The sequence below is a fragment of the Danio aesculapii genome, chromosome 23 (assembly GCF_903798145.1).
Source record: "Danio aesculapii chromosome 23, fDanAes4.1, whole genome shotgun sequence".
Taxonomy (NCBI): Eukaryota; Metazoa; Chordata; class Actinopteri; order Cypriniformes; family Danionidae; genus Danio; species Danio aesculapii.
The window spans coordinates 14,445,920-14,470,129 of record NC_079457.1 but is presented as its reverse complement, the minus strand read 5'-3'; the positions used below and the strand labels follow the sequence as shown (position 1 = coordinate 14,470,129).

Here is a 24,210-nt window from a genome sequence, read left to right as displayed (position 1 = left end):
AGTGGGATCCCCATTCTTGAGAAGCAGGCTATGAAGAAGTGGGGGTCGGATCCAGCTTTCCAGAACTACGTCAAAAACACTCCCCTTCTATGGCCCTTTCCAAAAGTGAAAGGAGAATAAAGCATGTTTACAGTAACTGCACCTGTCAAATGAACATTGAGAGCTGCTGATTAAATCCTACATGGAGACCTTTGTATTAGGTGCGGTTTACTCTGGTGACTTTTCGTTTTAAGTTTGTTTTGATATTTACGCCTGGTGTCCACACTACACTTGCAAATTTGACCCACAAAAACCTGAGCGTTTTGAAAATGTTAAAGACCCTGTATTAGTTTGGGATTGGTTAATCTTGGTAATTCAATAAAAGATGGACTGAAACGCAAATTTTTAAAAATAGGAGGCACAGACATCAGACAACGGCTTTCTGGTCGGTCTACCAGATTATAGATCCTCTTCACAAGACGGTGATGATGCATTTCAGTTGTCATCAGCAATTTAAACATCCTCTGAAAATTTTTACATTAAGAAAAAAAAACATGCACACCTATAACCTGTACTTTGTATTATATCACGTTTTTTTCCGAATGACAAAAAATATGTTTAAATAACAGTTCTGTCTGGTTCTCGAATCTGATTAGCTGTGAAATATTAAAGCAATATCAGCACTCATACAGCCTCTTCACCCTTGTTTATTACTCCGCCAACCCGGGACGTAGCGGACATTTTAGAAGTGGGGGGTATGGCTGTATGAGATCATATGGTCATTTAATTGTTAATCGCCTGTTTTAAATGGTCTGTCTCTAAAAGTGTGGGGGACGGATCCCCCCCGGTTGCTACGCCCCTGCTGCCAACACTAGGACTAAAGAGAAACTAAACAACTCACTAGTTTGACAAATATTGCAGCTGTTGGACAACATAATGTACTTTTGAGGGTTGTTTTAAGGTGAGAATAGTCGTTTAGATATGCAGTTTGTTTATAAGGTCAGTGCCTATTTTCATTCATTCATTTTTTTTTGGCTTAGTTCCTTTACTAATCTGGGGTCGCCTATACTTTACCCCCCCTTTACTAAACAGTGCCTATTTTAAGTATTTATTATATATATATATATATATATATATATATATATATATATATATATATATATAGTTTATTACATATGCAAGGTGTTTCAATAGCAGCATGTATGGATGGGAAAGTAAATTTGATTTTGTTCTCTTTTGTAGCTGCCTTTATCAGTTTCACAAATTTTTTTTTTTTTTGGTAAGTCATGAAAACACTATTGTAGAGTATTTAGTTTGTTATTGGAGCAAATCGGAATGCAAAAATATATTTGGTACATTTTGGTAGTACTCCCTTTAAATTAAAAAATTTGGTAAATTTAAATCTATGATGTCTTTTGTTGCTGAGAGACCTGGAAATGTGAAAAGGGTCTACAGCGTACTGTCAAGCACTTCTCTTATGACCATTATGTAACCAGTAGACTGCAAGTATGGATGCCACCACATTATGTGCATACTACAGAAGCACGAATGGTCAAGCATCATGTTTTAGGCTGTGTAGTACAGACAGAGATCATTTTTGTGAAACATAAAACGCCAGTCTGAACAAAGAGCATTTTAATCCTAAACATCTTTTAAAATAAAAACACTATAGTAAACGCCACCTGAATATACAGTACCCAGGATAATGGAGGTTTTGTAGCTTGAAAACACAGACTATAGGAGGTAAAAAAAGAAATGGTCTCTTCACTCTAAATTATGTTTTCCCAATGACATTCTCCCTTCAAACAATTAAAATGGCATTTTATAGACAGCACAATGATTCTTTGACTGTGCAGGAAATTGAATATGAAACACAATTAGCTGTGAAGCATCAAGCTGTAATATTAATACTATCGTTTCCCACGGCACTCATACCCAGTTCTAAACTCCAAGTGTGAATCGTCCATGGTGAAGCAGTGTGAAAAGCCTTCTGGTTTCTCTAGCTTTAATCCAGAAGGTCTTTAAAGATATCTATTTATACATCTTTTTCCAATAACTCAACTACAGTCTCCTAACATTATTGTACTTTGTGCCTCAGTGATATTTAAACCTGCACATTCAAGTGTGCATAAAATTTTACTGTTTATTTTGCTAGCTCACATTGTTAGTCTCAAGATGAACAAAGTTGATCCATTGAAAAAACTATGGCTGTACTGCATTTTTATCTAAACGTAGTACTCGGCCATTAGAAAAGGACGTTCAATACAGTATGAATGTGAGCAGTATGACTGGAACTTGGACGTACTACATCCGCCATTTTGTCATGATCACATGACTTACCTGCGTGATTTGCGTCGCGTAACTCCCATTCATAAATTATCTCGCGGGGCATCATGGGATAGCACAACATGCATGTCCTGCACACTTCAGAATTTCACCAGAAGTAGTAGGTCATCCGAGTACTTCTGGCATACTGGTTTTCGAATTCTATGAATTTGGACATACTACTCAGCTTGCATACGGTTTTTAGTGTACTATATAGTATGAAAGTATGGGATTTCGGACGCAGCTGATATACTGACATTTACTTCAGCTCTGGTATGGCAGTCCATCTCTGACGATGTCAGCTTGACAGCTCGGGTGAAATAATAAGCCACACCCATCCAACAATTCATTTGCTCTGAGTGAAGGATGAGAGTAGTGCAAAAATAATCCCCAATATTACATTTCAGTTGGAAATATATCATACTGATATAAAAGTCTGCTAAAAGTCTCACCACTTTCAGCCAACTCCCAATGTGGCACATAAAAAAAGACAACAGACTAGCAATAAATGAATGTATTTTACAAACAGCACAAGTCTTACAAAATCCACTCAAACTGGAAAGCAACTGGAATTGACCAATCAACTCCAATGTTCAACATGCCCTTCTGAAACAATGAAAACTTGAGGTTAGCGCTGCACACATCTAACCGTAAACTAAATGACAGTGAAAAAGAGTGGAATCAGTATAAATCGGATATACATTAGATCCTTAAAAATCAGTCCATTCCTAGAGGGAATTATGTTTGGTTCTAATTTAAATAAAAGAATAATAAATTGAGCACAAACTGCAATCGTCAATCAATGCCGTGTAGAAAAGTCTGAAGGAATTCTGGCCATTTAGGTGTATGAAAAACAATTATGAAGCAGAAAGACTCAAAATGCCCAATCACAACAACCAAGAGTGTTTTTGCATAAAATTTCTCTCAATGTTCTGAATCCTTCCAACCATACTCAGAGTTTAGAAGGACAGTGTATCAAACAACACAAATGGATTATTTAAACAAACTCATAATATCAGTAGCCACAAATTGTGCATCATATCTACTGGCTGTGGAAGTCAAACCTTGTTTAAAAACACAGTTTACACTCTACATAGAAAAAGCAAATAGTCACTTCAGTCTCGAACCCTCCAAGAAATTGAGATTTTGCGCGTTCCATAACAAGCATGCAATTTCTATATACAACCAAAGGTTAAAACTGTAGATTTAGCATAACCTTTTTTTCTACACTCAAGTTCAGGTTTCTTGATAAAGAACTCCCAACTTGATGCAGATATTGTGGATTCAGTGACTGATGGAAGTGCTTATAAAAGCCCATCGCTTTGGTTGTGATCTTAACAGTACATTAAAACATTTAAAAGTGACTAAAATACGAATGTTAATAGAAAACATGACAGATAAAATGAGAAGTGTTAAAATGGCTTGAATTGATGGACAAGCCAGATATAAAATAAGTAGGACAATATAATATATTGCAGCTGTTTCCCAAAGAGAAGGAAAAACCTTGAAGAGCTTCATGACTACTTCAGGAGAGGCGAGGCGAAGAAGTTCCCCTGCCGAGGGACAGCCGCTGTAGCTCTGCTCCTGCTGGAAAACCTGGAAACAAGATGGATCAGCTCACCGATACTCCAACAGAAGCATGTGGTAATGATAGAAAACGTGATGAGATGCTAACATACTTTGGAGTGATAGCATTGAGAGTTGCGTTCTTCATGCGCTGGGAGAGGGAGCTGGATGATGGATTCTTGCTCATCTGTTGGTCAGGAGTCGTAATAGGACCAAACATACTCACTACAGGTAAAAAAGCAGAAAATGTGTTATGACATATGATTAAATTAACTTAAAGTTGTTAAAGTAAAATAAAAACAACAACGACGCACTTTTCTGATCTGGAGTTGTGTGAACATTGGCGTTCTCGATGATTATGTGATCATTGCGAGCATGGTCGTGGTCACTGATCATGAACTGACTCCAGTACTCCACAGGCAGACTGAGGAGACGCTCGACCACCTGAGAAACGAGGGGGGAAAAAAAAGAAGTGACTATGGGAAAACTGGAACAAATGACAAAGGTAAACTAGACCCAATAGTGAGTTTCAGGCTCTGTTTCATAGCTGCTATTAGGGTGTACTCACACTAGGCTATCTGAACCGTGCCCAGGCACATTTGACCCCCATTTTCCAGTGTGAGTGCTCCGAATCGGGCCCAGGCACAGTTCAGTTGGCCGGCCTTGGCCTAGATGCAAGAGGTGTGCCAGAGCATGTATCGGTTGGGCTTTGGCGCGGTGCACTTAAAATGTGAGAGCAAAGCATGCCTGAGCACGAAACTGAAGACGCAGTGTCACTTTTAAGGGACTGTTTCATATAGATTTATAAATCATTCTTAGGGTGTACACACATTATGTACAGTTGCCTTTAACCGTACCGAAGTATGTTTGGCCTCCCGTCTCCCCCAATGGCCCACACTCACATTGCATTTGAGCCGGAGCACGTTTACGTCATCGATGATGCGCTGTTGAGTTTAAGCGCTCTCGCTCAGCACAGTGGAGATTTCTTTAGTTATATTGCTTTAGTCGTTTGATATGCAATGACAGTCAAATATTTCACCGAACAGATCAGCCACTGTTGACGCTCATAAACAATCATAAAGTCCTCGTGCTGCAGGAATTAGAAGGTTTGCTAAAGGTGCAGCTGTCGTGCAGTGAGGGGTTTGCGTCTTTATTAATCTACGACAGTTTGCGTTCATTGAACAGTAAGAATGATTAATAAATCCATATGAAACAGTACCTTAAAAGTCACATCTCGTCTTCAGTTTTGGGCTCAGGCGCGCTTTGTACTTACACTACAAGCGTACCACGCCAAATCCTAAATGAACCGCGCTCTGGCACACCTCTTCCAACCAGGTCAGGGCCGGCCAATTGAATCGCGCCTAAGCCCGATTCAGAGCACTCACACTTCTCAAACGATCTGGGAAACAGGCCTGGGCACGGTTCGGATAGCATCGTGTGAGTGCACCCTTGCTGTTCAATGAATGCAAACGTCATAGTTTATTAAAAGATGCAAACCCCTCACTGCACGACAGCTGCCACCTTCAGCAAATCTCCTAATTACCTGCAGCATGAAACTTTATGAGCGTCAAAAGTGGTCTATCTGTTCAGCAAAAGATCTTAAAATGCAATGTGAGTGCAGGGAGATGGGGAGACGCGAGTGGGGCAATCGCGCCTGGGTACAGTTTAAGACAACCACACCTTGTGTGAGTACAGCCTTAAAAAGCAGCACATATGGTGTTTTAAAGTGTATTAATATTGCATTGGAGGCTTCTACACCAAGTTTAAATGCATCTAGAATCAAAAAACTTTTTTTTGAATGGGTTTAATTTTGGAATAGTTTTGCTATAATTTGATACAATTGTTTGAATCGATTTAGGCCCCGTTTACACTAATACATTTTAGTTTTAAAACATATGTTTTGCTACAGTTATGGCATCAGTCCACACTATGCCAGAGTTTGAGTGGCGAAAATGTTGAAGAGGTAGTTTTCATTTTAAAACGCTGCTGCTCCGTGTCAGTGTGGATGGGGCATGGCTGCATCTGATTGGGGCTTTTTCCTCAATATTAAGTAGCTAAACAAAGTTCAGTCTGCATCCTTTCCTTCCAAGTTCAGACTTCGCAAGTTTGATATGGAAAACAAACCCCCTAGAACATATGGGGTAATCTTCAAAGAGAACAGTGTACTTTATAACCTCATTCACATCACCCTGGCTACGTTATTTCACTTTATTAATAATAAAATGAAAACATTAGAAACTGCCTATTTTCATCTTGATATTAGCAACGTAACAGACACCAAAAATGTTGAGGCGTCGTGTAGCTGCATATTTATATGAGCGTCATCTTCACTGTATCATGGTACAAACAGGAATCAGAGATTGAAATTCAATACCTTTAAGAACTTTAAGACTCTTTGCATACATTAAGACCTCATTACCACTTTAGTTTAACCAGTAACATTGCTGACATTTTAACTTATAAAATATATTTACTGACTAAATACTGATTGCAAAAAACTAATCCTAAACTAAAATTGTATTTATATACTGAATAAAAATGTTAATCCAGCCTTTACAACAGCAGGAATAACAGTGTTTATCAGGTTTACTGCAGTAAACAAAGCAGCGTGATGGTAAATCTAGACTGAGGTAAAGTTGGTTTTATCTTTACACTTTCTTCTTTATAATATAATTTCAGAAAAGTATTGCTTGCAAATTCTAAATCGTGAAATCATATTAGCAGCCAATGGCTAAGTACAACAATGTTCACAGTCAGATAAATTATGCTTATGTTGTTTTCAAGAGGTACTTATATGTAATTTCAGACAGAATATTCAAAGTATAATGGTAAACAATATAGGGAGCGTGTCACAAATAGTCACTGAACAAATGTGCGAATATAAAACTAACTTTACCTCAGTCAAATCTAGCAGGATTTGTTTGATTTCATAAACTACACAGCATCCCAATATTCAAAGATTAAATTCAGGCTCTGTCTCTGTAGTTACATCACATACTAGGCTGATATGGCAAGGAACTACACTCTCATTCTGACATAATAATAAAGGAACATTGCTGTGGATATTACGCAGTGACGTATCAATATTAGGCAATGATATTACACATTGAAAAATATTTCCTGGCGCTTTTCTAAATTTTTTTTGAGAGAGATGCTAATGGTCTAATCCAATTCAATGATTTATGCTAAGCTAAAAGTGCTTCTGCCAAAAAGTGCTTCTGGATTTTTAAAAAAATGGTTAAAGTCAAGTGTAGAGGACCTAAATGAGTTTAAATGCATCTCTCCTATCAACTGTATTTCAGATTTTGCTGAGACCCTCAGTCATGCTCAACCTCGCTTTGGTAAGCGTGTTCACGGTGATGAAACAATGCTCATGAGCGAGCTGTAAAGGAAGTAAATTAAAAGGACGTGCATGTCAATTACTATTTCAACCATAATACGTTTTGGTACTATGCAGTTTAGTATGAATACCTTGTTTTAATGGTCATTAGGTTAGTAGGTAGAGTGTAGGCAGTATTTTGTAGATTTTCAAATGTATTCAATCACACAAGCGTCTACACTAGCAAACCAATGAACTTAGCAAAGCTCTGAAAGTGGTTTAAATATGACAAGCTCAAAATATTTTAGACCTAATTTCCACCTGTATTTCACATTGTTCGATTGTGATCAAATAGGAAACTATCCATGAACACGTACCCTCGGTTGTCGTTTTGTGTCCTGTAGGATGGTCATCGGTTCTGGGTCAGGCACGGCATGGCCTACAATTGTGGGTCCGAATACACGAGCAAGATTGCTGCTGTCCATCTTTGTAGCTGTGCTTTGGGCCACCCTGATGAAGACAGAAAAAAAAACAAACAAAAAAAACAGTAAAAAAACAACAGTAATTGCTTTTTCAGATGAGTGTTTTTCCCCCAAATTAAGCAGTGATATTAGTTACTAAACTGACAAAATTTAGTAAGATTCATTTAATTTTTTTTTAAGGAAGAGAGAGAAAAAAAACATCTCCAGCATGTTAAAAGGACCTATTAGTTAAACTGCCTTTAATATTTCACAAATACATTTGTCATCTGGAAAGAATCATTTGAATTTCACAAATAATTGGCATTAAAATAAAAAAAGCAGAGAGTAAAATCAGAGAATGTTTGCCGATTAACCTTTGTAAATGGATGATGAGGAAGGCCAGAGTGTCTCTGTGGGGCTGCGGAAGATCACTGATGTTCTGATAAATCAAGGCGATGCTGTTGTCATCATCTGACAGCTCTAGAAAAATAAATAGACAAAATAATTAAATGTATTGAAATTCACACAACAGTCTCATTATCATCATCACCACACCATTCAAACATTTAGGGCGTATAAAATTACATTTTGTTTTAAATAAATATAATTTTTTCCAACAAAAACAGTGACGATAATGGACAATTATGGTACAAAATATTACATCTCTAAAGAATAACCATATTAGAATGATTTATGAAGACTGGAGTAATGGTAGTCAAAACAGGAACAGATTGCATACATTAATTTATTTCATACAAAGAATTTTATTAAAACAGACTAATAATAATAATAATAATAATAATAATAATAATAATAATAATAATAAAATAGATTTGGAATAATCTTTGACAATATTTTACTGCGGCTTTGATCAAATAATCACATTTTCAGAAAGCCCAAACTGTGGAAAAGTGGTGTACATTCATTCATACATCACCACAAACCTGCAGCATCCATGAAGGCCCGGTTGAGGCGGAAGGTTAGCAGGGGCTCTTTGAGGTTCCTCAGGAAGTCCTTGAGAAGGCCAGTGATGGCATGGATGTCTTCCACCTTGCTGAGCAGGGGAACAGTCTTCCCACGCAGGAACTTCTCTTTCAGGTCCTTGACCACTCGATCAGAGCCAGACACCCGGTACAAACCAGTCTGACAAAGCAATATGTACACGTTATGTAGTGCTCTAGAGTTAGGGTATGTTTATAACACAACAATGTAGCCAACATTTATAATGTTTTTTACTAGTGTTACATATTACATATATTACATATTTACACACTGTCTTCAAAATAATTCATGTTTACACACAAAAATGGCCAAAAACACTGCATTACGTAACCCAAGCCAGTATTTATCACAGTCATCTTGTTAGTAAACGGTGTCTGTCGGCAGCAGTGCTGGTGGTGTGTGTGTGTGAAATTTGCTGTGTATGACGTGTCTCTGCTATTGGTTCACATTTTGCTGATGAAGTGATAGCAAACACTTGAGCAACAACAACACTGTATTCTGACATTGTTTTGTGTTTGATCATGATCGCCTTTAACAGGGTATCTGGAGTTTTCTAAGAGTTATTTAAGACCTCTATAATACTCACAGAATTAAATTTAAGACCAATTTTTGTAGTAGGCTACAGATTTAGCAAAAAAAACTTTGAACAACTAATGACCATCCATAACACTGTAAATTATACAACGTGTAAAAAACCTCAGAACATTTTTAATTACAATAATAATAAAACATAATAAAAATCAGTTACATCATCATCATCATTATTATTAAATTAAATATAACAAATATTTTATATTTAATGCTTTTTATTATTGTTTTATAGATCCTTATTTTCTGATTTAGTTTGATCTTGTTCTGGTAAGGCATCTGCTGACATTTTTATATCATGAAGCAAACATTTAAAAAATTGCTTTAAAAGGAGAGAAAAAAAAGTTTAATATAGCTTAAATCACATTAAGAGTTTAACTAATTGCATTAACAATATAGTGCCAGTATCACACTGTGGAAAATGTTTAGCAACAATGACACGTTATATGCGACTGAGTGTCTGCTGACATCTCACTAGCAACGTTTCCATACACCTATTTTTATGCGCATAAAAAAGGGTTGAGGTAAACGCCAAAATGCGCACAAGTTTTGAAAATGTGCTTGAAAAAACATATACGCATAACAGAATAGGATAAACTTTTTTTATTCGATAAGAAAAGATGCGCATAAACTGCGATGGAAACACTTTTACCGAACAAATTCCAGTATGCACATTAAAAAGTCACGTGATTTTGTTATAAGAGATCATGTAATAATAAAAATGTGTGTTAATGGACAAACCAGCAGGCTGAGCACATTGTAAAACATCTGAAATGTTCTTAAATAATTTTAAACCACCTTAACCATTTCACTATTAGTGTTATTATATTATTAAAGACCGTCTGTGCTCCGCGTCTCACGGCCTCAAACACCACCATGCGTTCACTGTGTGTCAGAATTGTCTTCTGAGGTGCAAGTCATTTATTAAATGAAGAAAAGATTCACGCAGCTGCTCCTACCGCAGCAAACTCAGTTTTACTGCTGATATTTGGTGCCAGTTACTCAGGAAGTAACGATTTTGTTCGCTGCTTTGGAAATGCTGCTTTATTCGCACATCTTTTTGTGATAATCCAGTTTTGCGCATAAATTTAATTAGCATTTTTGGATGGAAACATAACCATTGACAACACTGCATGCTGGACACACTAGCTTTTTAGCTGTTTTAGAGCAAAACTCCCAGGAACTCCGTTTATGCAAGCAAAATCTCAGCGAACGTTAATCACATAAACAAAATCCCTATGAGCGTGCATTTTATTGAGTTTCGCCAAAAACTACAAATGGACTTTGTTTTCACCCATGTTGTGCTGCATGATGATAAACTAAGAGATTTAAGTAGATTTCAAAACGGAAACAAAACCTTCTTTAAGTGTCGGTTCGATTGCACTTTAAGACCTTTGAAATCCAGATTTAAGACATTTTAAGGCTAATTAAGGCCTTATTTTTATAGTATAGAATTTAAGCCTTTAGGATCCATGGACACCCGGTTTAATCTACACCTCCTTAAATATGTACTATGCACATACAAATGACATTTGAGTGTTTTCAAAAAACTTCGCCTTTGTAACCCGTTTTAGATTTATGTGTTTTCAGTCCCAAAATCATCAGTCGTGTAAACAGTTAAAACCCATAAAGAGACCCTAATTTAACACCTTTATGAACTGACCTCGTTTAGGCCTCTCTGCTCAATCTCATTAATGCAGTGCACCACTAACGAAGGGATCATGGGAGAGGTGCTGGACACGTAGTTTGCCAGTGTACCCTATTGGAAAACACAATGAAAGCAATCAGTGACACAGGTTGACATATTTAGTCCAACACAGCCTTGAAATAGTCAGCACTTCAAGTTGGATAATTAAGCTGCTTGTCACCTCTCCGATTTTGACAGGAGTCCCAGTCATGGATGGAATGCAGGGCAGAGGGCAGCGTTCGCGGCACTCGGGGTGGGCCACCACACGACAGTCCCGACACTTCAAAGAGATCTTGCCAAACTTGATCCTCTTACCACATGGCACACAAGACTCTGGCTTGATCACCTAAAACACACCAGAGCATGGCAGATGTTAAGTGAAAGGAATGTAGACGCACTGACGGTAGCCCACTTGATTGATTACAATGGGAATTCATTTTGGTCAGTTTTCCATCTTGCAGAGCATGTTCACTTTATTTTACAAACTGCACCGGCAATTATTTTTCAACAATGGAAAGACAATTTTTTTAAGCTGAACTCCACTATCTAAAATATATATCTGAGGTACACTGAGAGATTAAATAGTGATAGATCTTTTCAGTATTGTATTAATGGTAGCCAGTAACATAAAAGCATATTTGACCGCAAGTGTACAGTCATTTATAAAATAGTGGAGCAGAGATTGATGATACCTAAACTATTGGCTAAGTCCAGAATGGGTCACCTGAGAAATCAGTTTTATTTACCAGAAGCTCCAATTATACCACAATTAACTTTCTGGCTATCTCAGCTTCCCAAATCATTCAAAACATACACATTTATTAAGTAACAAACTGGCCTCAGACATCTATCTGATGGATTATTTATGAACTCTGAGGACGATAAGGATTTAGCGTGCCATTTGTGAGACCGGTGACTTATAGTCTCACTCGATGTGCTCAAAAACAGAAACGTTCAAGAACCAAACGCAGAAATGTTGCTCTGAGAGGCACAAATGTTCAGATCCGGCTTTGTTTGGAACAATTTTTCCTGGTGGAAAGAAGTCAATATTATGTCTGAAACGCACTCAATATTAACTTCTTGTTTGTTGAACTGTTATAAAATCAATATCACATCTGCGATTGCGTTCACGCACTGATATTTGAGAGCACAGAAGTCTTGGTTGTGTGATATTATTAAACTACATATTTTATAAATGAAAAAAGAAGACACGTTTGCTGTTACAACTATAATTTTGGTGCATTCTAGAGTTTCATCTTGAAGTGAATGATATTGGGCGGTCAAGACTTAAATCTATGGCTGGGCGATATTGCAAAAAAGAAATCATCATGATACGTTTCATATAATTTTGCATCAATAATTTTTGAATATTTTTTTAACAATACATTTAGCAATATTAAGATTTTTTTCCCTATTTAACCAGTTTATTTTAAATTTACCAACATTACTAAGGCAAATAGATTTAATAGTCAAAAACAAAAATATTAACAAAACATCTGATCTCTTTATAATAAAACAAACATAAGTGTTAGAGACTCTTAAACCTGATAAATAAAATGTTTTAAAGTGTGTGCAATGGTAAAGGTAAGTCAACATCTGTAAGGTTTTAATAATAATAATAATAATAATAATAATAATAATAATAATAATAATAAAACAGTAAACCTCAAACTCTGTAAACAAAACATATTATGATAATCAAATCTGAGCTTTCAAGTTAAAGAACCAGCCATCATAACTCTTTCAGATGGGGAGCTAGTGGCTGGGATGCACAAGAAAAGAAACCTAAAAGCCACTCTGGCGACATCCTTACATCCTTTTTTTTTATTTTTATTTACAATCTTCTCACTGCTGCTGCTATATGGCACTTATTTTCGCATGTGTTGTTATTCTGACCTGAAGTGACAAGATCATAAGGATTTAGCATGCCATTTGTGAGACCAGTGACTTATAGTCTCACTCAATGTGTTCAAAAACAGAAACCAAATGCAGAAATGTTGCTTTGAGAATAAAATAAGTGCGAGCATGCGGTTTCCTCCATTTTAGTGCCCTTGTGCTCACGCTCCCCTGGCATCTCTTAAAATTTGACGATAATCAACTGTTTTCTCAAAGGACGACAAAGGGACAAACCAATGCTGCAGCTCCGATGCAAGTTTATGGAGAAACATAAAGCACAGCAGCGTTTGTCTGATGTAATAAGTCAGCCGTTATTACTGAACTGTGTATATTCTATACAAAGTGTGAAGCAGATTAGACGCAGTTTTTGCATGAATCGCCGTGCGCTCGCAGCATTCAGAAGAGTTCAGATGTTTTTCAACTAGGTGTGCGGATTGGAAATGACAAACTTACACTCTAAACTTATTGGCATTCTTTCCAAGGCGTGCACTCAGCACCCACATTTTAATAAAACTTTAGCCTTCATACCGAAACGTCATACCAATACTTTTTTTTTTTTTATCGTTATAGGCAATGGTGTTCGGTCAATACTGATTTTATCGCCCAGCCCTTCTTAAACAGATATTTTACCCAAAAATTAAGATATTTTGATAGCTGGTACCTATTGACTTCTGTAGTCATTTTTTTCCTACTTTGGAAATCAATGGGTGCCACAAATCAACAATCTTCAAAACAAAATTTGTGTTCAACAGAAGAAAAACTCAGGTTTAAAACCACATGAGGGAGAATAAATGAGGTAATTTCTTTTTTGGATGAGCCATCTCTTTAAACAATAGGTCTCAAACTCAATTCCTGGAGGGCCGCAGCTCTGCACAGTTTCGCTCCAACCCTATAAAACACAGCTGACCCAAATAATCAAGGTGTTCAAAAGAGTCATGAACACCTTCATTAGCTGGATCAGCTGTGTTTGATCAGGGTTGGAGCAAAACTGTCCAGAGCTGTGGCCCTCTAGAAATTGAGTTTGAGAGCCATCCTTTAAACAAACTGTATAGCTGCAATAAGTAAGGACAAAACCACCCTCAAACATTAAGAAAATGTGTCAAATGTGCATCACCACAGTGTTGAAGGATTTGTATGCACTGCAACAACCTACCGTTTTGGAGACAAACTCATGCAGACGGACACCTCCGTTGCCCTGTGGAGTGCTGGGCTCTGCCCTGTTCTCTGCATTGGGCAGACTGGGCTGCTTGAACACATCCATAGACTGAACAGAGTCTGTGTCAACAGTGTCCCACTCCACAGCAGCTGAAGAATAAATCAGAGAGAGAGATACACTGCTCACTACTGCAGAAGACTTGAACAGAAATGCAAAGGCTTGGAGTGAGAGAAATGACCAGAAAAAAATAGCCTATACAAAACAGCGCTGTAACAAAAAAAATTTAATAAATAAAAAAGCTAAACAAACATAAATAAATAAAGAGCTCAAGGCTGGAGACTCAACGAGGTTCAATTTAAAACACCCCAGAGTCCTGCAAAGCACACTTTAAATTATTTAAAAAATTAATCTTTGACCCGGTTCGATAAAAACAGTGCATATTTATGATTCTGCAACCACATATCATGACTCACGGTGGAGCTTATTCATAATACAGCAGCTTGTGCATTATTATTCCGTCAATAACAAAATCGCACAATCAATGACTCATGCAAATATTCTCCTTCTCTACACTGTGCTCCCTCAAGAACGACAATAATACATTTAGGGAAATAATCTAACCAGTCTTCCGGCGGCTCCTGGTCCAGTAGGGAACAGCCTCCACTGTGGTGACGGCCTCAATGGGTCCGCCATCAGCAGGCACAGTCACGGTGGTTTTAGCCACCAGAGACTCATTTCCCTGAGAAAAAAAAAAGTGATTTGAATTCAACTTTCCAGCAATATCTTAATTCACATAAAACTAACAAAGCATGACAGTGAAATGCAAAATTGTCACAAAATACACATTCTGTCATGGATTAGCCATCTGATTTTAAACCCATTTGGGCACAGAAAATAACGTTTGGAGGTGTAACAAAGATTAATTGTATTTAATTATTTATACAGGAAAACATGTTTCTTACTTAGAATTTTTGTCTTGTTTCTATTCTAAATATTTAAATTTCAAAGCATATTTTACCTCTCCCATTGACAGAACCATTTGCTCTTTTTAAGGAAAAACTCTTAATTTTAGGAAAAGTAAAAACATTTTTTAGCATTGTGATTATTCAATTTTTGCACCTGAATACAGCTAGACTTACGAGAAAAAAAAGCTAAATAGAGCTATTCAAACCATCTTGAAAAAGATTATAGATGAAAAATAAAACATTGCAGTAACCAACTTTTTTTAATATCGTCTAGCCCTAGTGAGTACATTGAAAAATTATTGCAATATGTAAGAATTAAGAATTGTTTTTTTTCCTTCAGTTTTTCAGTGTTTCTCCTAAACGAACGACCAAATGACCAGAGAAGGGTTTATGACATGACCTTAAGGTTAACAATCTTCAAATTTCAGGAGGTAGAATATTGACTCTAGATAATCATGCTGACATTATAAACCCCAAATTTGTGCTTTGCAATCAGAAATAATTTGCACATAGCTGAGAGAGAAGGTGGACCTGATCAAAGGTGGACCTGGCTAATCTTTGGCCAGCACCCAAATTTTGACTACAGACCATGTAGAGGAATCAGAAAGTGAAATTCAATACCTTTTAAGACCCTTTCCATACATTAATAACCACTTTTTAACCAGAAACACTGGCAAAATTTTAACTTGCAGTATTTTACTAAATATTAATGTAAGAAACTAATCCAAAACTAAAACATTATTCATTTAATGAACACAAATCTATTAAATCTAGCTAAATCGGCAGGTTGGCACCTATAGAACTGCAGAAATAACGTAGTAAACAAAGCAGCATGATGTCAAATCTAGCAGGATTTCAATGATTTCATAAACTACACAGCATCCTGATATTCGCAGATTTAATTCAGGCAAACTTAAGAATTCAACCATACATTGCAAAATCAAAAATGATATAAAATTTAATTGCAAAATAGCATTTAAGAGCTTAAATTTCTCTACATTAATCTATCAACTTTTAATACTTTTTAAGACCCTGCGGACACCCTGGACAATAGAGGTGAGGGTTTCTTGATGAAACATTGGAAGCTCAGCCATGGGATAAGTGCACATAACCCGGCATTCTCAGAACATCACATGTATTAGTTTTCCCAATGTGACTGCAACAGGCTCCCCAGTCTTTGAAGAGAAAAATGATGTCAGTCTCTGAGGTTGTATATACTTATATCAAATTGCTTGGGGTGTCATGATCTGTCTTTTATTATCACTCATCTTTATTATTTCGCATTCTAAGCCTTTTATGCAATTTTGTTGTATGTCGATAAATGATGTTCATGAGTATGATTCATGGATTATTGAATATTATTGTGATAATCGATATCAGCTGTATGTATCAGCAATAAACAGTTGTATGGTGTATGAACCGTTATTGGTGCCTCCTTTTGACGATTAGCACCACATTTGTCTCACTTACATAAACACAAACCATACTAAAACCTTTTTCTTATGCTGAAACATTTTACATACTAAAATTTGGGGCATGCTGACTAGGGCTGCACAATTAATCGAAAAAAAGATCCCAATCTCGATTCGACCCTACACACGATCTCAATTCAGCTTTTTCTACAATTCAGCCAATTATAATTTTCAAGGTCAGGAGAGAAGCAAGGCAGTCGCACAAGTCTTCACAGCAACATTGACACCTTTAAATGGCGTTAAAAGTGTCATACTGTATTTAAAAGGTATAATTCACCCAAAAATGACATCTCTGTCTTTATATAATGATGTATTCGCGGTCGCAAAATCATACGTGAGCTGACCGCCAGCTGTATGCTTCCGAGAACACGCACGTGCCTGTCTATGATGCCTACTTTAGTGAACAAAAGCTGCATAGGTTGTGAATAACAGGTAATAAAGTTGAAAGTAAGTTTGTTGCACAGAGCGATCGTTCAAGGGCCGTGCGGGAGGTTTGATTTGCATGTATGTTTTTTTTCCCCCACAGTAACAGCAGCCATGAGCCGCACTCGGAAGTGAAAGTGAAGCCTGTGTGCACATTTAAATGATCATATGGCATTTTAGAGGAATGATTTGATATGTTTTTTTCTTTCATAGCAAACACAGTGTTGTGCATGAAAATAAATGTTTACTGTGTCAGTATAACAACCCTAGCCTATATATAATGTTGAATATAATGCAAGAAGGAATCTGATAATGACAAAATTCTAATTTTACCAGTGAAAACAAATGGACTAATAATGTTGTCAATGACAAATGACAAGCACATGTCTTAAACATAATAAATCAACTTTATAATTATGAATAGTTATATTCTGATGCCATCATTTTACTGTGAATTACCAAACAGGACATATTGAAAGTCTGTTCAAGTCCACCATAATGACTATACAAAATTTAGCATTTCAAGCAACAGTAGACCTACACATAGGCCTAATATTATTATTGTTGTTTTACCATATGTTTGAGAATTAACAATAATTATAGGTTAATCATATTAACCTTTATTTTACATTTACAGAATCGTGAGAAAAATTGTGATCTTGATTAAGCAAAAAATAAATAAAAATCGTGATTCACATTTTTGTCAGAATCATGCAGCCCTAATGCTAACATATAATAACAGTATTTGCTATATCTGTAACACAGAGGTGTGTAATGAATTAAATTTATCAAGTAAATTTCAGTCATAGTTTTTTTAACAAGTCTAAATATTTGCAATTGTTTAGCCTGAACTAGACTTAATTAGATCAGAAAATATCTGTAAAATATGACCTGTATCGTTTACTATGATCATTACATATATAAATGATTTTGAAAAAAAAAAAAAGCTAATAAAAGTCACATCACAATACTCAACAATATTGTACACCTTTTTTCCCTCAAGTAGCACGTAGCCTTAAGAAACCTACATCAAAATCAACTACAGAAGAGCTTTTAGCCTCTCACAATGTCTTGAGAAGACAAAATCTTCCAATATTCACACTTCAATATGTTGTAAGAACTGCGGAGCTCCTTTAAAAACATTTTAGATCTAATAGCAACAGCAAAACCCTGCAGGGAGTCTTCGTACTAAAGATACCTTATCAAATATTAAAGTCAGTCAGTCATGTGCTTATGTAATCAGCTTACTTTCTCTGATGTCCGGCCGGTGGAACGGGACCTTTTAGCTGCAGCTGGAGGTCCTTCGGTGTGGTTTCGGGAAGAGCGCTGCATTGAGACAGATTAAATGATCAGATAGTGATTGACATTTGGATGTAATTTGATTAAATATGGATTTATTGGCAAGCTTACTCTCTTTTGCCGTTTCTTGAGACGAACGGTTCTGATTGCAGAAGAGTCCCAGTCCTTCAAAGTTATTGAAAAAAATACATCAACGCCAAAAATTCAATCAATAAAGGATGAGTCAGTGTAACAAAATTAAAATGTTAATCTCAGCCAGTGACTTTAAAACGCTTCTTTCTCCCAGTCAGGGTTGAGCCAGGAATACATACAAGATTCATATTTTTAATATTAAGGAAAATGGCATACCAAAGAATCATCCGTTTTGTCATAGCTGATGTCTGACAAGATAGAGGCTGATTCATCAATGGTGGTCAGTCTAGAAGAGATATTGTGAATAATTAAATAAAAGGTAAGGCAGTCTGCAGCAATAAATATAATTCAGTCAATAAACAAAAAATGATAAGTGACATTTATGCAATTGTCTCTCCTTATGAACACATAATCTGCTTAAAATGTGCAAAACTAGTTTAATGCAAGAGTTTCAAATTGACGTCTGGGGATTACAAGACAGTACTGGGGCATAATAAAAGTAGACATATCAAGTTATGAATAATAATTGCACATTAAAGTGGAAAAACAAAATAAATATGGGTCACACTTTATATATTAAGTGTTCTTAATTACTAAGTGCTTACATGAAAAAAAGTATACTTTACTTTTTGTGTTCATACTGTATAGAACAAGAATTCTGGTGCTCGAAGTGGCTTATGGGCAAGTTTTGTTGCTATGTGCCAGTTTAAAGTTAGGTTATGGTGTAGAGGATGGGTCAATTGTGCATTTTTAAATATAATAACAAGAATACACATGTAACTACAAGCAGATTATCGTTTTAATATAAGTACGATGTAAAAACCTGTACAGAATAAAAAATTTATTAAAAAATAAGTGCTTAGTAATTATGGCTACTTAATATAAAGTGGAACCTAAACATTTTACAAAAATAAATAACTGACATTATAGTATTCATTTTTCACAGCATAAATTTGGACCACATCACAAAGTAAACTATACCTGTTTTTTGTTTTTAAGATGGGAAGTAGGATATTATTGGGAGATTTGTGGTATTAAAAGTCCTACCAAACCTACATTATTATAAAAGGACCACCAACTTCAAACAGAAATGCATAATATTAAAGTAAATAGGGCTGCACAATATATCGTTTCAGCATCAATATTGTAATGTGTGAACCTTTAATTGTTGGTGATCTGCTATGTCAGGTTGGGATTATAATTAACCATTAAAAACAGTTGAGAACAAGTGATTTGTGGAGTCGTTGCAAAGTTTAACTCTAATCTAATAATATGAAAGTATTTTATTTGGATGGATTTTAAGTTTGCCACTTTAACAAATATAAATTGTGTATAATTATTTAATACAACAAAGACTATGCAGTGTTTTTTTATATTTGATTATTGTATCTCTATACTTCAACCCTGTTAAACTCCAACTGAAAACCATGAAGCGTGGTTTATTTCATGTATTATTCTTTGTTCTGGTGTTTTTTTGTGCTTTAATTTATTTCATATAATTTTCTACATTTTATGCAGATGTACTCCCCTATAAATGATTCCAATCAATTAAAAATTAGGAGTTCTTTCTAAAAAGTGTCATCTTGTGAAATCATATTCGAATATTTAAAATCACAGAAAAACAAAATATCAGAATCACAATATCAGGTTTACAATATATTAGGGGTGTCAAAATAAATTGTTTCTTCGGTGCACCGCGATGCAGATAGGGACAACTCGATATCGGTTCAGTAGTAATCATAACCGGTTATTACATACTGACATCATTTATCTCCTACGTGCCATGTCACAGTAGAATACTATGGCGAAGGAGGCGAGAGCGAGTAAATAAACCGCTCCTACTACTTAAAATGTAGATAATTATGCACAATTCAACTGCTTGTGAGTTTGCTGGAAAGTCTTTTGTTGACACTGAAGAGGGCACAGCACACAAGCTGCTATTTCACTACTAGGGAGAAATGCAGTAATAATCCATCTGTTCCTCTCTCTTTTACTTTAAACTTTTGACCCACTAGGGGTGTTTGTGAGGTATCTTTTCCTCTCGGCTATTAAAGCAGTACTTGTGGATCCAGACATGAGCGTGCCTGAAGTGCAAGTTTTCTCCACTGTGTCTATTATGGATTACCTGTGATAACTGCGCATATAGACTGCACCTGCGGCTGTTCTTCCCACGTCACTCATCGGTGAACAGCGCTTTCATTTCTAAAGCCAATCACAGCCCTTTCTGTTGAGTGGGTGAAGACAATGATCAATCATAGGGGTGCAAGACCTCGCTTGACAGCGCTCAAAAAGCAAGCAGGATAATATTAACATTAGTTTATTTGCTATAAATGCTCATGTTGTCTTCTGTGCATGTACTCGAGTTTTGTTTGATACATTCAAAAAGAGTGTTTCAGCAGGTCAAATTAAGGGTACAGTTCATATATCTGACTGCTTACATTAAAAGTCAAAATTGTATTACAAATAATATATAAATATTAATATATTTATAGATTTTACAAAAAAAAAAATTATTCTGTTGTAAAGAAAAAAAAAAAAAAAATCGAATTATGTATGATAAGGATCGTCAATGCACCATGATACTGAATCGATGGCATGATAATCGAAACCGAATCATGAGACCAGTGTAGGTTCACAGCCCTACAATATATTGTGCAGCCCTAAAAGTAAAATTGCTTTTGTTTTCATTCTTTTACCGTCTGCTAGTGTTCAAATTTGCAGGATTCTGGGAACGGGCATTTAGGAAGGCCAGAGCCGAGCGCTGCTCCTCATTTAACTGGATGCTGCTACTGGAGCCTTCAGACACCAGCAGCTCCCGGATGAGCTGGATCTGACGGTCCTGCAGAGAAAACGTTTTGGCCCAAATTCAGAGAACAGATCGACGTGATATGCAGCATGCAAATAAAATCCTACAAACCAGCTTTGCGCAGTCAGACTCGGCTTTCTGTCTTCGACGAATCTCCACATCTACTTGGTTACGGGCATGTTTAAGCTTAACCTCCAGCGCTCCACGCTCCGTCTCGGCCTTGGTGAGCACTTCTTTGCATGCATTCAGCTCCTGTTCGAGTCTCAGCCATCTACGACGGTTGTCCTCAAAGTTTATGGCCAGCTGAATGAATTCTGACAACGAGAAGACAAAGGCAGTGAATATTTAGTGGGTGAGAGAATGAAACAGGAAACCAATACAGCATTGTATGTGTTTTATTTCAAATATTCAAACCACAGCCAGTACTCACGGGGCTCAATGCTTTCATTGAGAACATCAGCTTGTGCCCGCAGGCTTTCAAAAACGCTGTGAAGATTCATCACAGCGGTCTCCATGTCCTCCTGCATTGTAGAAAAAAAACACTGTAACCGTGTATATCAGTTCTAGACACATTTATTTAATGCTAGCTTCCAAGTTATATCCTTATGATACCCAGCAATTTATTGTGGCTCGGTGAAGTTGCATTATTATTGTTCAGGGTTTCTACAGGTTTCATTAAGTGAAATTTAAGACTTTTTAAGACCATTATGAATGAAATTTTAGACTTACACAAGGCTAAACGCTAAGGATTTTTTCCTAATGACTCAGTTAAAACATTAAAATGTTATTTTAAGGAAGATAACCAAGACACTAAAATCTTGTGATCAGTTTATTCTTTCTGTACCAAGGTCCCGATGTAAGCAAAGTGGGGATCGGGCTTTTGCTATTATCACCCCAAAACTCTGCAAAAAGCTTCCACCCCACATTAGACACGCTCCAGCTTCTGAAACGGCACCTTTATTCTTTAGCATTTGAGACTTTTTAATGTTGAGAAGTTTACCTTATGTTTTAATTGTTACACGTGATGTAGAATTTATTTTAATTAGTATTAATTGCGTTCAGCACTTTGGGCAACGTTGCGTTGTAAAAAAAATGTGCTATACAAATAAACTAACTAAGCCATATTGGTAAATAGAGTTATTAAACTTTTGTTAAAACCTTTATAGAGGAAAAGTGTTAGCCTGATTGGGTAGTGATTTTTTCAGTGAATTTAAGACTTTAAGCCTAAAATTTTGTTTTTGAAATTTAAGACATTTGAGGACTGTAAGACACCGCGTACACCGTTATTAACATATAAAGCCTTGTTTACACATCTGAGGCTGTTCTGATTTAACTTACAGAATATTGGGGGAGTGGTCAATGTTGAATGTTAATATCCATTTTTATAAACTACACAATCAATTTGTAACTAAAATTTAATGTTGTTAACATGCATAAGGATGACAAAACATTATAAATATATGAAATATTTGAGCAAACGTAATGTGCAAGTTAGACACTACAATAATGCTAAAAGGTAACGTAACGTTAAGTTCTCGTTAAGTCATAGGACGTTATTAAAAAGAAATACCAAACTAGTTTTTGTTGTAATTAGGAGTATAACGTAAATGAAGACAACGTTGTCTTCCCTATATGTTGAATGTACAAGAGAAGTACAGTAAACACTAGCATGCGTCTTCTAAACGGTTCGCCATTAGCAAAACGCAAACATCGTTCAATGCATGTCGCCGTGTAACGTTAATACAACTTACGGATTTCTGTAGACACCCAGCCTTGTGTGTAAAGCGATGCGATCCAAGATTATAAACTTAAAAAGATATTATCTCCAGGGAGAACAGTGTTGTATCGGTGTTTTCGACTAGGTTTACCCGGATGTGTTGTTAACGCTTGCATCTAGAAAAGTTGCATTTCAAATTTAGCCGCCAGCCAATCATCGCCGCCCGCGTGCTGACGTATGCGCGCCGACGTATTACGTACAGGCGGCGCGTCTACTGTACGCAGCCCACACACAATGGTATTGATTTGGAATTGTTTATGAGTATTTGTATAGTTACTCTTTCAATTACTGTCATTGCTTGGACCTTTCATAATCATGTACTTGTTAGGCTAATTATAATGCATCTTTATATCTTTATGTGATACTTAACGTATCATGGAAAAGCGTAAAATTCAAGTAAAATATAGTTGCTCCAGATTGTTCTCACTTTAATAATGACTTCAAGCTTTGTTTTTTTAGTTTTGTGTTTTGTTTGTTCTTATATTGCAAATTAAATTGTAGCAACATTCTCTTTGGATACGGAATACTTATAATGAATACTTGTATTCTGTTCAACACTGGTTTATTGTTAGCACATAACACACACACACAAACACAAAAACACACACACACACACGCACACACACACACACACACACACACACACACACACACACACACACACACACACACACACACAAAATGATAATTGTAATTGTGAGCTTTATAACAACTGTAAACATGTAATAGGAACATATTTTCACCCTGGTAATAAGTATAGGCCAAATTTAAATAAATTACATATTATTTAATTAATTTCCCTAACATACATTATTATTTAGCTGCCTATTTCCATGCCAAAGTAATCAATCCATCAGTCACCCAGCCTGTCTGTTTATGCAGCTCACTGTTAATCAAGCATGCACACTGTGATTGATACTTGAGAGACACTGAGATTCAAAAAAGGGCTGAAGCCAGGAGCAGCGTGTTGTCTTGATTAATATCCTACTTGATCGATAGGCATTCACACTGTAACTGTGTGTCTCTCCGTGTGTATGTGAGAGAGAGAGAGAGACAGAGAGAAAGGGAGAAAGAGACACGCACACGCACACCTTATTATAAATGAATCACTGTAAATATACTGATTATTATTATTTATTATTACAGTTTTATTCATAAACGTTGATTGTTAAATGTACAGTTTATTCAGATTTTTTGTTTTATTTAATTTTTTATCTGTATTTTTAACAATTATTATTATTATTATTATTCATTTATTCATTCATTTTCTTTTCGGCTTAGTCCTTTTATTAATCTGGGGTCGCCACAGCGGAATGAACCGCCAATTTATCCAGCACATGTTTTCCAGCATTTATTG

At 36.2% G+C, this 24,210-nt stretch overlaps 2 protein-coding genes across 2 annotated transcripts in view; one reads left to right on the top strand and one right to left on the bottom strand.

Annotated features, from left to right (window-relative positions):
- Window positions 1-188, top strand: part of si:ch211-210c8.6 (uncharacterized) — an 8,290-nt gene extending 8,102 nt beyond the window's left edge. Inside the window, exon 5 of the mRNA XM_056449019.1 lies at window positions 1-188. This exon is cut by the window's left edge and continues 168 nt beyond it. Within this exon, the coding sequence (XP_056304994.1) occupies window positions 1-120 (120 nt within the window). The 3' untranslated portion in view covers window positions 121-188.
- Window positions 189-2,803: 2,615 nt separating this feature from the next.
- On the bottom strand, window positions 2,804-22,966 carry racgap1 (Rac GTPase activating protein 1). Its single transcript, XM_056449920.1, has 17 exons — window positions 22,828-22,966; window positions 21,507-21,597; window positions 21,188-21,390; window positions 20,967-21,109; window positions 18,487-18,556; window positions 18,250-18,303; window positions 18,088-18,165; window positions 14,601-14,718; window positions 13,977-14,128; window positions 11,109-11,273; window positions 10,904-10,999; window positions 8,595-8,793; window positions 8,025-8,130; window positions 7,567-7,699; window positions 4,185-4,314; window positions 3,984-4,095; window positions 2,804-3,900 (listed from the first exon to the last, which is right to left on the bottom strand). The coding sequence occupies exons 2-17, from the start codon at window positions 21,589-21,591 to the stop codon at window positions 3,825-3,827; spliced, it is 1,920 nt and encodes a 639-aa protein (XP_056305895.1). The 5' UTR covers window positions 21,592-21,597; window positions 22,828-22,966; the 3' UTR covers window positions 2,804-3,824.
- Window positions 22,967-24,210: the final 1,244 nt, after the last annotated feature.